This window comes from Pelophylax lessonae (genome assembly GCF_965119305.1).
Source record: "Pelophylax lessonae genome assembly, chromosome: 12".
NCBI classification, from domain to species: domain Eukaryota; kingdom Metazoa; phylum Chordata; class Amphibia; order Anura; family Ranidae; genus Pelophylax; species Pelophylax lessonae.
In genome coordinates this window covers 25,949,261-25,962,367 of record NC_138779.1, presented here as the reverse complement: position 1 = coordinate 25,962,367, position 13,107 = coordinate 25,949,261, and the positions used below count along the sequence as shown (strand labels likewise).

The 13,107-nt window shown below is 48.5% G+C and overlaps 1 protein-coding gene across 1 annotated transcript; it reads left to right on the top strand.

The window, feature by feature from the left end:
• Positions 1–12,166: 12,166 nt before the first annotated feature.
• LOC309568656 (forkhead box protein L2-like) lies at positions 12,167–12,796 on the top strand (the record flags this gene model as incomplete). The annotated part of the gene is made up of 1 exon (XM_082274390.1): positions 12,167–12,796. The coding sequence occupies one exon, from the start codon at positions 12,167–12,169 to the stop codon at positions 12,794–12,796; it is 630 nt and encodes a 209-aa protein (XP_082130516.1).
• Between the last annotated feature and the right edge of the window lie 311 nt (positions 12,797–13,107).

Here is a 13,107-nt window from a genome sequence, read left to right as displayed (position 1 = left end):
TCTGTATCAAAAAATCCTTTCTCTTTTGTTCATTGACACACAGCTCCAGATCTTCATAACCATTGGGTTGTAATGCCCCCTACAGGAGTAAGACACCCTGCAGAAAAATAATCTGGCTACACCTATGGGCAGTCCCAGGGGGTATACTCCCTCTCCCTGCTATACGTAGTTTTTTATTTTGTTCTGCCTAGTTAGGCGTAAGGACCTAGTTCCTTGCTGGGATCTCTAGTCCTGGCAAATTTTTTTTAGATAGAAATTTTTTCTCCTGGGTTTTCCTGTGAGATCTACAATCAACTGCTGGACTGAGCAACAGGCTGGATAATCTAGATCCAGTGGTCACCCGTGCAGACCTCAGCTCCGTGCTAGGTCGGCCGTGACATAGCCCCACTGGACGGGGCTGGCCTGCGAGTTGAACGCCTCGCGAGGTCGCATAAAGCCGCGTCTGTACCCGAGGCACAGCGTTCCTCCTGGCCAACAGCCCCCCCTTTTGATGTCTGGAATGGTGCCCGCCTGGTTCTTGGTATGGTGAGTAGCTGTCCCCCCCTCTCCCCCTTCAGGGTCTTGGGGTGGACGTGGGCCCTTCCTTGAGACGGTCGGACCCCCGGGTTCCCCTCCTTCCTGTCAGGCACCCCCCTTTTTTTAACCGTCCCTCATCCTACCCCTTCTACTTATTCTGGGGCTGTGTGGGTGGTCTGGTCCACCTCCTGGGCTAGAGGCAGGGCGCTGTGCTGGTGACGGGGGCCGGGGGGTGCGCCACTGGCGGATGGATGACCAGCTGTGCGGGGGGGGTTGTACCTGGTGGGGGCTCCTGCCAGGGCCCCCATCCTGCCTGGGTCTGTCCTTGAAGACTAGTGATCCCTCTTTGGTCCCTGGGAGCCTCATGGTGCCACTATTTTTCTGTACCCTTAGTATTCCTATGCACGGCGGCTATGTTTGTGTAGTCCGGGCGCCATTTTGCGGTGGTTTGCCATTGAAAATAGCGGCAACCATGACAGTGGAACCCTATGGGCGGCGTTTTTGGCGGTGGGAGCCCCCGCCCCATCCCCTGGTGCGGACTCCTGGATCTTTTCACTTTCTGATCGCCGCACATGGAGTGCAGATTATCCTGGTAGCTGCAGGTGCCTGTTTCTGCTGGGTGGTGATTCTGGTGGGGTTCTCTCCCTCTGCTGAGGTTTACTTAGTGCTTGTGCCTGGCGAATGGGTGGTGCTGCCAGCATGGTGGGGGTTGTCCCTTTGCAGTGTTTTACACTTTTTATGGGGTGACTCATGAAGTCTTTGGAGCACATCTCCCCACCTGACCCCCTCTCTAAGGCTGTGGGGCCCTCTGGGTCTCAACCATCCATCGATGCACTGACGGCGGTCCTGGAGTCATTTGTGTTCCGGGTGGAGGTGGTTTTCTGCCAACGGGCTAGCAAAAAGCGCCCCCCGCCTTCCCCTGCCTCATCTGTCTCATGAGATCCGGAATCTGATTTGGCTGCCACCAGCATGGGTCACCCTGCTGGGTCTGCGACCACATGCCTGGAACCCTCAGATAGTGAGGATGATTCCTCCACATCTGCAACCGTGCACAAAAAGGTGCTGGTAGAAGCACTGATTGTATCTGTGCGTGAGACCTTGAAGATGGAGGGCGCAGCTGCGCTGGAGGCACAGGTTCACTTTGGCACTCGCAAGCCATCCAGAGCAGTGAAGGTGTTTTCTTTCCCCGCCTAATTTAACAGAATTGTCGCTCAAGAGTGGGGGCGACCAAAGCATCCCTTTGGGTCCCTAAGCAATTTACTAGGCTTTACCCCTATGAGGAGTTCCTTATTAGGAAGTGGATTGTTCCAAGGGGGGTGGACCCTACAGTTTCCAGGTTGAACAAGGCAACCCTGAATTCCAGCCATTAAGGATCCAGCTGACAGGAAGGCAGAGGCTGTGGCCCACAATATGTATACTCTGGTTGGTTCGGCGCTGAGGCTGGTATTCACCATTGGCCTGGTGTCACGAACTCTGACCAAGTGGGCTAAGCTTTTATGCCGTGACCTGGAGTGAGAACCGCTCCCTCATGCCTTGCGCCCCTCCGGTGGGGTATCCCCGATGTGGTTCTGTTGGTGTCTCGACTCAACAGAAAGGTGCAGTGGTATGTGACGTGCTGGTGGCCCTGTGGGGTCAGTTTCGTCCAATTTACTCCTTCCCTCCTCTAACGCTTCTGCCAAGACTCCTACGCAAGATTGAGGCAGAAGGGATTCCGGTCATCTTGGTAGCTCTGGACTGGCCTCGCCGGGCTTGGAACGCTGATCTGGTGCAGCTGGTCACCGACGTTACTTGGAAGCTTCCATTCGGGGAGGATCTGCTGTCCCAAGGACCAATCTTCCATCCTGCTTTACAGTCGCTGGCTTTGACGGCTTGGCTGTTGAACGCCAGGTGCTGATGGATATAGGTTTATCTGAGTTGCTGATTCCAACGCTGTTAAAAGTTAGGAAATCTACTTCTAGGAAGGTCTACCATCATCCGTGGAAGACGTACATTGCGTGGTGAGTCTCTTGGGGGTTCATCCTTGCTCCTTCTCGTGGCTCGGATTTTGACCTTGCTTCAATGGAGGGTTGAACAGAAATTGGCCTCAAGTACCATCAAGGGCCAGGTGTCTGCTTTGGCGGTCTTCTTCCAATGACCCTTGGCCACACACTCCCTGGCGTGTACCTTTTTTCTGGGTGTCCTACATTTGGTTCCTCTAGTGGTCCCCATTGCCTCCTTAGAACCTCAAATTTGGTGCTTTCCGTCCTCCAGAAGCCGTCTTTTGAGAATTTTCAGGAGATTGCCTACCTTATGCGGTTTCAGAAGGTAGCAAATTTGGTGGCTTTCACCTCTGCACGCAGGGTGTCCGAACTGGCGGCGTTATCCTGACGTTCACCTTACTTGGTAAATCACAGAGATAAGGTGGTTCTGTCTGTCGTTCTTCCCAAAGGTTGTCTCTGATTTTCATTTGAATGTAGACATAGTGTTGCCTTCCCTTTGTCCCAAGCCGAAACATCCGAAGGAAATTGCCTTCCATGCCTTGAATGTGGTCCGGGCAATTAGGATGTACCTGCTACAGAGTCTTTTAGGAAATCAGACACACTATTTGTGCTCACGGATGGGCCTCGGAAAGGTCCTCTGCGACCATTTCCAGATGGATCAGACAGAAGGTGATTCAGGCCTATTCCATCATAGGTCAAGTTCCTCCTTTCCCTGTCAAGGCACACTCTACTCGGACACTCAGTGCCTCCTGGGCCTCCGGTCATTAGGCGTCAGTGACGCAGGTTTGCAAGGCGGCCACCTGGTCGTTGGTGCACACTTTTGCAAAGTTCTATAAAGTGGATGTGTTGGCATCTGCGGATGCTTCTTTTGGCTGAAAGGTTTTTCAGGCTGCTGTTAAGAGGAATTGATCCTCTTTGAGGGTGTATTGTGTTTTTCAGATGAGCTCCAGTTTTTTTTGGTTGAGCTCCTGTTGCCTGGTTGGCTACTGTTTAGCCTTGGGAACTTTTTTGCTGTTCCCACCCCTCATGTTTAACACTGCTTTGGAACTTCCCAATAGTTATGAAGATCAGGAGCTGTGTCCGTCAATGAACGAAAGAGAAAATGGGATTTTTGACTTACCGTAAAATCCATTTCTCTGATGTTCATTGACTGACACCGCACCCACCCCTCTGTGGAGTTGTAATTCTTCTGAGACTGCTTGTACCAAAACTTGAGTACCTATAGCAGGGAGAGGGAGTATACCCTCTGGGACTGCCCATAGGTGTAGCCAGATTCTTTCTGCCTAGTGTCCTACTCCTGTAGGGGGCAGTATAACCAAATGGTTATGAAGATCAGGAGCTGTCCATCAATGAACAATCAGAGAAATGGATTTTACGGTAAATTTAAAACCATTTTTTTTATCAGTCTTATGTAATATTCTAATTTTCTGAGATACTGAATTTTGGGTTTTTACTAGCTGTAAGCCATCTTCATCAAAATGAAGATAGAAATGCTTGGAATATATCACTGTGTGTAACGCATTTATACAAAATATGAGTTTCACTTTTAATCTTCTAAAATAAATGAACTTTTTGATTATATAATTTTATGAGATGCACCTGTACATTCCACATTAATAAATATGCTACCAAAATTAGTAAACTGCCTCCTGCATTGTTCCTGTTTGTTCTTGTTGGAGGCTGCCATTTTGCTGAAGCCCAGAGCCCCTGAACAGCAGGAAATCATAAAGTGGAACTAAACCCATCGATTTAACGGTTTCAAAAAACCCTTACATTCCTGGAATTGCTAACTGCCACATTTGCTTCGCGTCCTCAACCAAGCTGTCAAACCATCAAATGGCTGGGGTCATTAATGATCACATGTGCACCACCATGGCAGTTGCAGCTTAACCACTTCCTTACCGCTGGACGTCATGTGACATCCTTGGCTTCAAGCAGGGATATCTGATGCCTGCAGCTGCAGCTATCATTCAGATATTTTTTTTTTTAGCCGGCGATTCCCTGCACCATAAGAACAATCATAGCGGCTGTTCAGCCACTTGATCGTTCATACCTTGCGATCGGCGAGCCGGAGAAGGAATCCGCCGGCGACAGAAGTACACCATAGAACATACCAAGGAAAAGATGGTCCCTGGCACTCTGACTCTCGGGCCCGGGCGTGAGATTATGATGTCACGCCCTGCTTGGTAGTTGTTAATACTGCCGTGATCTCGGTTGCATAGCAGCGATTGTGTTTTTTTTTTTTTTTATTTCAGGCTTTTCAGCCTGTAGGAGAGATCTGAGGTCTTATTGACCCCAGATCTCTCTATAAAGAGGACCTGTCATGCACTATTCCTATTACAAGGGATGTTTACATTCCTTGTAATAGGAATAAAAGTGAGCAAAAAAAAATAAAATTAAAAAGTAAAAAATTGTATGTGTAAAAATAAATCATTAAAAAAAAACAAATTAATTTAACCACTTGCTGACCCCCGCACGACTATATACGGTGGCGGTCAGCCCCTCACAGGCAAAGTGACGTACCGGTACGTCACTAGCCTGTGAGCCAATAGGGGGAGAGCGCGCGCCACCGGGGCCCGCCCCCAACTCGATCCCTAAGCAGCCCGTGCTTGTGACCAGCGGACCCGATGTCCGCCGGTCACTCGCGATCGGCGGATACAGCGGGAGAAAGGCAGGCGGCTAATGTAAACAAAGCCGCCTGCCATTCTCCCTTGTGTAACAGCAGAGATCATCATACGGTCCTGCTATGTAGGACCGTTGATCTCTGCTGTTACACACACAGCCACATCCAATCACAGTTAGAATCACGCCCCTAGGGACACACTTAAACCCTCCCTCTCCAATAAGTTAACCCCTTCCCTCCCAGTGTCATTTTTACAGTAACAGTGCATATGTATAGCACTGATTACTGTAGTAATGTCACTGGTACCCCCAAAAGTGTCAAAAATGTCAGTCAAGGGTCCGACCTGTCCGCCGCAATGTCGTAGTCCCGCAAAAAAAATTGCAGATCGCCGCCATTACTCGTTAAAATAAAAACAATAAAAATGACAGAAATCTTTCCCTTAGTTAGTAAACGCAATAACTTTTGCGCAAGCCAATCAAAATACGCTTTTGATGTCATCTGTGACATGAGGGGGTGGGGTCTCCCGATGACATCACCGGGCGGCCATGCCCACAATGGCTATATAACAAGCTAAGGAGACCAGCATAATCACCGGAGACATCGTCTGAGGAGGACCGGAGGAAGAAGAAGAGCCGAGGGCAAAAGAGCAGAAGATTGGACAGCAAAAGAGCAGAAGACAAGAAGAGCGGAGAGGGAGAAGACCGAAGCGGAGAAGTCCGGATGAAGATTTTTAATAAAGTTTCCAAAACGTCTCCTGTCATTATTTCCATACACTGTCCTTTATGGGGTGAATGGGTAGAGGTACAGTGTACCCCATACCCATTCACATAGGGAGGGGGTCCGGGATCTGGGGGGCCTCCTTGTTAAAGGGGGCTTCCAGATTCCGATGAGCCCTCTGCCCACAGACCCCCACAACCACCGGCCAGGGTTGTGGGGATGAGGTCCTTGTCCTCATCAACATGGGGGCAAGGTGCTTTGGGGTGGGGGGGTGCAGAGCTCCCCTTGCCCCAAAGCACCAACCCCCCCCCATGTTGAGGGCATGTGGCCTGGTATGGTCCAGGGGGGGGGACCCCCACGCAGTTTTTTTCCCATTTTTGGCGTGGAGTTCCCCCTCAAGATTCTCACAGTGCAAGTCGTAGCATCCTGATCCGACTTGCGGTGCGACTTCCATTCAAATCAATAGGCTCCCATAGGGAACCATTGATTTTGAATGGAAGAAAAAAAACGTATAACGTGGCTGAACGTACGTTCATCACGTTTGGTCATGTTCGGCCGCGTTTCTGCGTTTGAAACGCCGGGAAACACACGTTCGAACGCAATTAATTGCGTTCCAAAAAACGTCCCTGAACTCAACTGCCTGCAAATGACTGTAAACGACCCAGTGTACATGGACAGATAAGATAACATGTAGATGGGTTCAGGGGCTTCTGAAAAAAACGCCCAACTGCTCCTAAACGGCCATTTACAGCGTCCCGTGTACATGGAGCCTTACACTGCAAGTTACAAAACTGAAGACCTATAGCAGAAAGTGGATGTATACCCCTATGGGACTGCCCTATGGGTGTAGTCAAACTTTTTTCTGCCTAGTGGCCTACCCCTGTAGGGGGCAGCATAAACCCAAGGGTCAAGAAGATATGGAGCTGTGTCCGTCAATGAACATCAGAGAAAAGGATTTTATGGTAAATCCAGTTTTTTTTTTTTTTTTCTTCAGATGGGGTTCCCGTGTCCTGGTTAAGGGCTCTTATGTTTAGCCCTGGGTTATTTTCCCCACCCCTTGTTTTTCTTTTGCCACTGCTTTGGGCATCCCAGTAGTTATGATTTAGTCCAGGTTCACATTAGTGCGATGCGGGCACACTGCGAATCTACTGCGTGTTCCCGCATGGCATCCGCAGCACAGGCAGTTCACACTGCCATATGCGATATGCTGGGGGTGTCAATTCAAAGTTAACGACACCCCCAGATCAGATTGCATATCGCAGTGCGATCTGACAATTCGCACAGGAATCGGATCAGACTGGTGTGAACCACCATGCGATCCGATTCTGCTGCGGACCAAAAAAAGGGTCCCGTGCGTGTTCACTGCGATTGCGGTGCGAATTCAGCCATACAAACTGTATGGCTGAATTCGCACCGCACAGACATCGCATGTGATTTTAGGAGCAGTGCGCTCTGAATCAAATGCAATGTCTGTGATTGCATTACTGTGAACTGGCACTTATGGAGCTCTGTGTCCGTCAATGAACGAAAAAGAAAATGGGATTTTTATACTTACTGTAAAATCCATTTCTCTGCGTTCCGACGGACACAGCACCCACCCCACTATGGAGTTCTGATACTTCTAACACTGCTTGCTACCAAACTGATTACCTAGAGCAGAGAGGGGGGTTATATACCAGCTGGGGATGAGCCAAGTGTTTTTTTTTTTTTTGTTCTGCCTAGTCCTACTCCCGGAGGAGGCAATATAACCCAGCAGTTATGATTTATGAAGCGTTGTGTCCGTCAAATTTTACGGTAAGTACATAAATCCAATTTTTTTTGCCTTTTTATTTTTTTTAACCACTTCCCCCCAATGGAGGTACCCGTACGTCCTTGAGATTCAGTGGTTATACTGGGTTGATCAGAAGCGTAACTAGAACCTTACGGTGCAAGAAACCATGAAGAGCCCCCCCGGACCCTTTCCCTTCAAGCCTGGGGCTCTTCCCACTGATCCTGGGGCATTGCGGGGCCCTTTATCATGGTCCCGCAGCGGGACCCTTTCACAAGTTCTGCAGTGGGCTCCCTTCCTGCCATCTTGGGGCCTCCCCCACAGTGGTGGAATGCCAGGGCCCGGTCGCAAGTGTGACCTTTGCGATCCTAGAAGTTCACCCACTGGTGTCAGTAGTTTTTATTTTTTGGTATTTTAATTGTATTATTTTTTATCATTTTATTTTATTTTTTTACAATGTCACTGAGTACGATTCTGTCCATTCAGAAAAGGGAGGAGCTGGTAAATTACATATTTACCGACTCCTTCCTGGTTCTCTATTGTGACACATCCCCTGCAGCAGCCGGTGGGGGGGGGGGGGGGCAGCACAGTAGGGAGGGGGACCAAGGGAGCACACAGGGGCCAAGAGACAGCAGAAGACAAGTGAACTGGATAGGAGGAGTGGCGGGGGCAGCATACAGAGGTACCAATCTCCTCCCTTTTCCTCCTGCAGCTATAGGAAGAAAAAGGAGGACAGTGATTTCTCTACATGCTGCCCCCGCCGCCCCTCCTATCCAGTTGTACAGGGGAGCCATACAGGCCCCCTGGAGCAAGGGGCCCGGTTGCAATTGCAACCCCTGTAGTTACGCCCCTGGGGTTGATGCTTTCACCTACAGGCATCATCCCAGTATCATTTGTTGCAGCTAGTGATTGTCTACGATGCAGAAGTGATCTGAGTGGGTAATTAGCCACTCGATCACTTCTGCGGGTGGCAGAAGGGGTCCCAGCCCTCCCCTGGGTTCTCCGGTCCAATCGCAGAGGCCTGAACTGATGCAGCCTGCGGCGATGGCTGCCTGGGACAGAGAGAGAGAGAGGAACTGACGTTGTTCCCCTTTCCCTGTAACCCAGGAGCGACGAATTTTCATCACTTCTGGTTCCGCCCTTTTGTTTACCTAGCCACCAGCGGCCAGAGAAGCAGCCAATTAGACCGATCTCAGGCTGATCGGCTGCATGGGGGACCACAAATCTCTCCATTAGGAGGACCTGTCACAGGCCATGCTGTCACAAGGGATGTTGTTCATTTCTTGTGATAGCAATAAAGTTATTACAAAAAAAGTGTAAAAAAAATAATACATTTAAAGCGTCCCCATCCCACCATGCTTACATGCAAATGCATACGTTACTCAGAGATTGCACAACACGTGAGGTATTGTCAGGACCCTCAGAGCAAGCGCAATAATTCTCGCACCTGACCACCTGTGTAACTCTAAACATGTAACTTGTAAAGGTGTTTAAAGCATCGTCTATGGAGATTTTTAACCAGTTCTGGACCGGAAGGATTTGTCCCCTTAATGACCAGGCCATTTTTTGCGATTCAGCACTGCGTTACTTTAACGGACAATTGCGCAGACGTGCGACGCTGTACCCAAATAAAATGTCCTTTTTTTCCCCACAAATAGAGCTTTCTTTTGGTGGTATTTGATCACCTGTGTGAGTTTTTATTTTTTTGCGCTATAAGCGGAAAAAAAAAAACAATATTTTTCACATTCTGCTAAATAACATTCTTACAAAAAAAAAAAAAGTAAAAATCAATATTCATCTTTTTAGTCCCCGTTCACACTAAGGCGACCTGTGAGGCGACCTGGTCGCCTCACAGGACGCCTCCCATACAGAAGCTATGGACCCGTTCTAATAGGAGCGACACAAGTCGCTCCGACTTAGAAAAAGGGTCCGGAGCTTCTTTGGGGCGACCCGGAGGCGACCGCCATAGACTTCAATGTTATTAAGTCTGTGGCGGCCGGTCCGAGGTCGCGGCGCGCTGCTCGCACCGCGACCTCGGAGGTCGCCTCCCGAAGTCGGATCGCCCCTATGTGAACGGGGCTTTAGGCCAATTTGTATTCCGCTACATATTTTTGGTAAAAAAAATTCCAATAAGCGTATTTTGATTGGTTTGCGCAAAATTTATCACGGTTACCAACCTAGGGGAAAGATTTGTCATCTTTTTTTTTTTTTTTTTTTTTACTAGTAATGGCGGCGATCAGCGACATTTAGCGGGACTGCGACATTGCAGCGGACAGATCAGGCCTCTAACTGACATTTGTGACACTTTTGGGGGGACCAGTGACATTACTACAGTAATCAGTGCTAAAAATATGCACTGTTACTGTAATAATGACACTGGCAAGGAAGGGGTTAACCTGGGGGTGATCAAAGGGTTGGGAGCCAAGGGTATATTTTCTAACTGCATGGGGGATGGGACTTGTGAAATGACCATAGAGACCTGCGATCCTATATAGAAGGTTCACAGGCGCTCTGTGATCATTCCAGGAAAAAAGAACGGTCAGCTGTGTTTACAACAGTTTATCGTTGTTCTCTCAGCGGGGAGCGATCGCCGGTGTCTGGTGGCAATTGCATCCGGCGCTCCTGTAGATCGACATCCACGCTGCCTAGTGGGGGTGGGAGCGCGGAGTGCTGTTCAGGTACGGCGATTTGAGCAGCCAAGCCTGCCAGCCTGCCTGCCGCAGTATATATATGGGGCGGGCGGTTGGCAAGTGGTTAAGCACTGTAGTTTGCCACCATTCCACAGGCAGATGCAATTTTAAAGAATGACATGTTGGGTATCTATTTACATCATAGGTGTCCAAACTTTTGGCTTCTCTGGGCCACATTGAGTGTAGAGAAATTTTCTCGGGCCGCATATAAAATATATACTATAGTTAAGGTATATAAGTAATAAAATGCCGCCCCGCCCTTCCTGCACTGCTGCGCCCCCTGCACTAATTTAACACAACTAGAGGATGATCAAATTAAATGGAATCAGTATACAGAGGTTGACTTCTTCTGGGAGATATTAAAGGAACTCTCTAACCACCATGACCACTTCAGTGATTTGAAGTTGTCATGATGGTAGGAGTCAGAAACATTGCACATGCTCGCCCCCCCCCCCCCCCCTCCCTCCAAGGCAGCCTCTGTCTACCAATAGTTGGAAGCTGCTGTGGCCGTGCCCCCGACCCGACTTCCTTGCTCCCCTGCAAAAAATAAATTGTCAGGGGGCAGTGGGCCGCATTGCCTGCGGTTCTGGGCCGCATGCGGCCCTCGGGCCGCAGGTTGGACATGCCTGATTTACATGGTTTAACATCTTTTGCATTGTACAAAAAAAATTGGGCTTAGGTTACTATTTTTTTTTTTTAATTCATGTTTTATTTATTTTTTTAATTCGCAGTTTTGTTTTTTTAATTTGTGGGGTTTTTTTTTTATATTCCGTTTTTTTTTGGTTTTTTTAATTTGTGTTTTTTAAATTTGTGTTTTTTATTTGTTTTTTATTCGTGGTTTTTTTTTTATTTGTGCTTTTTTTTTTATTTGTGCTTTTTTTATTTGTGCTTTTTTTTTATTTGTTCATGTTTTATTCTTTTTTTGTTCGTTGCTTTTTTTATTTGTTAGTTTTTTTATTTGTTTGTTTTTTTTATTCGTTTTTTTATTTGTTCGTTTTTTTATTTGTTTCGTTTTTTTTATTTGTTTGCGGTTTTTCATTCATTTTTTATTTAATTTGTGTTTTTTATATTGGTGGTGGTTTTTTTTTTTTTCGTGTTTTTTTTTTTTTTAATTCGTGTTTTTTTTTTTTAATTCGTGTTTTTTTTTATTTGTGTTTTTTTTTTTTGATTCATGTTTTTTTTTATATTCGTGTTTTTTTTAATTTGTGTTTTTTTTTTTATTATTATTATTATTATTCATGGTTTTTTTCTTCTTCCAAAAAAGCATTTGAAAAAAACGCTGTGCAAATACTTTGTGACATAAAAATTGCAGTGCTCACCATTTTATTCTCTAGGGTCTCTGCTATAAAAAAAAAAAAATACATAAAATGTTTGGGGGTTCTAAATCATTTTCTAGCACAAATAAAAGTATATTTTTCCTGTAGACTGGCCACGAGGTGGTAAATCTGTATACTGGTGCAGATCTATAACAATGGCTGAAGAGTGGAGCGATGGTTGAATTCTGTTCTCAGCATTTGGTTTCCTCTTTCCCCGGTCCCTCTGCTTAGATACATTGTTGCAGGGTCAGAGCCAGGCCACCAGATAGCACAGTACTGCTGACCTCTGTCTGACACCAAGTGGGCGGAGCTTCAGGATCCAGCATGCTTTTTGTTTACATTTACAGTATAACTGACAGCCCGGGGGCGGAGTTTAGGGAGTAATTGGGCGTTTATCCGAACAGAGCAGAAAGGCAGTGGGCGGTTACTGGGCGTGTCCTGTGGTAGTGGAGCCATACAGCAATAGGCGTGTCTGGTGGTAGTGGGGGCGGAGACAGGTAGCAGTGGGCGTTCCTGTGGTCCATGTGCATTGAGTACCGTTATCACCGGAGAGAACGATGGCTGAGCGGGCGGAGGAGATCCGGAGGGAGAGCGCTGTATCCATGGAGAAGCCGCCCTACTCCTATGTGGCTCTGATCAGTATGGTGCTGGAGGAAAGCCCGGAGAAGCGGCTGACGCTGAGCGGGATCTATGAAGCCATCGAGCGCCGGTTCCCGTATTACTCCCGGTTGGAGAAGAAGGGCTGGCAGAACAGCATCCGCCACAACCTCAGCCTCAACCAGTGCTTCGTCCGCCTGCCCCGACAGCCCGGGCACAAGGGCAGCCTGTGGGCGCTGGACCCCGCCTTCCACAATATGTTCGAGCGGGGCAACTACCGGAGGAGGCGGCGGCTGAGGCAGCCCCGGAGCGGAGACCCCCTGACCGCCTTCCGATACCCGGAGCCGCCACAGTGCTGCATGCAACCCGGGCACTGCCCGTTCATCGGGAACCACTGGGGGCCCGGGGCCCCGATCCTCCTACCGGGGCCCTCCAATAGCCCCTATCCGTCCCCCGGGGGGTTCCAAGGGGAGATGCCGCCATTACCGTACTGGGAGCAGGAGATGCACTACAGAGGAATGGTGCCAGCCATGATGGAGGTCTGTCCTCAGATGCCAGTCTACGGCTTCCGAGCCCTGCTGGCTGAATGAACACTGTGACAACTTTATCCGCTGATTTACTATCTGTGCCAACTTCATCCATCAATCTTCCACCTGTGCCAACTTCATCCATCAATCTTCCACCTGTGCCAACTTCATCCCCAGACCTTCCACCTGTGCCAACTTCATCCACCAATCTTCCACCTGTGCCAACTTCATCCATCAATCTTCCACCTGTGCCAACTTCATCCATCAATCTTCCACCTGTGCCAACTTCATCCATCAATCTTCCACCTGTGCCAACTTCATCCCCTGACATTCCACCTGTGCCAACTTCATCCACCAATCTTCCACCTGTGCCA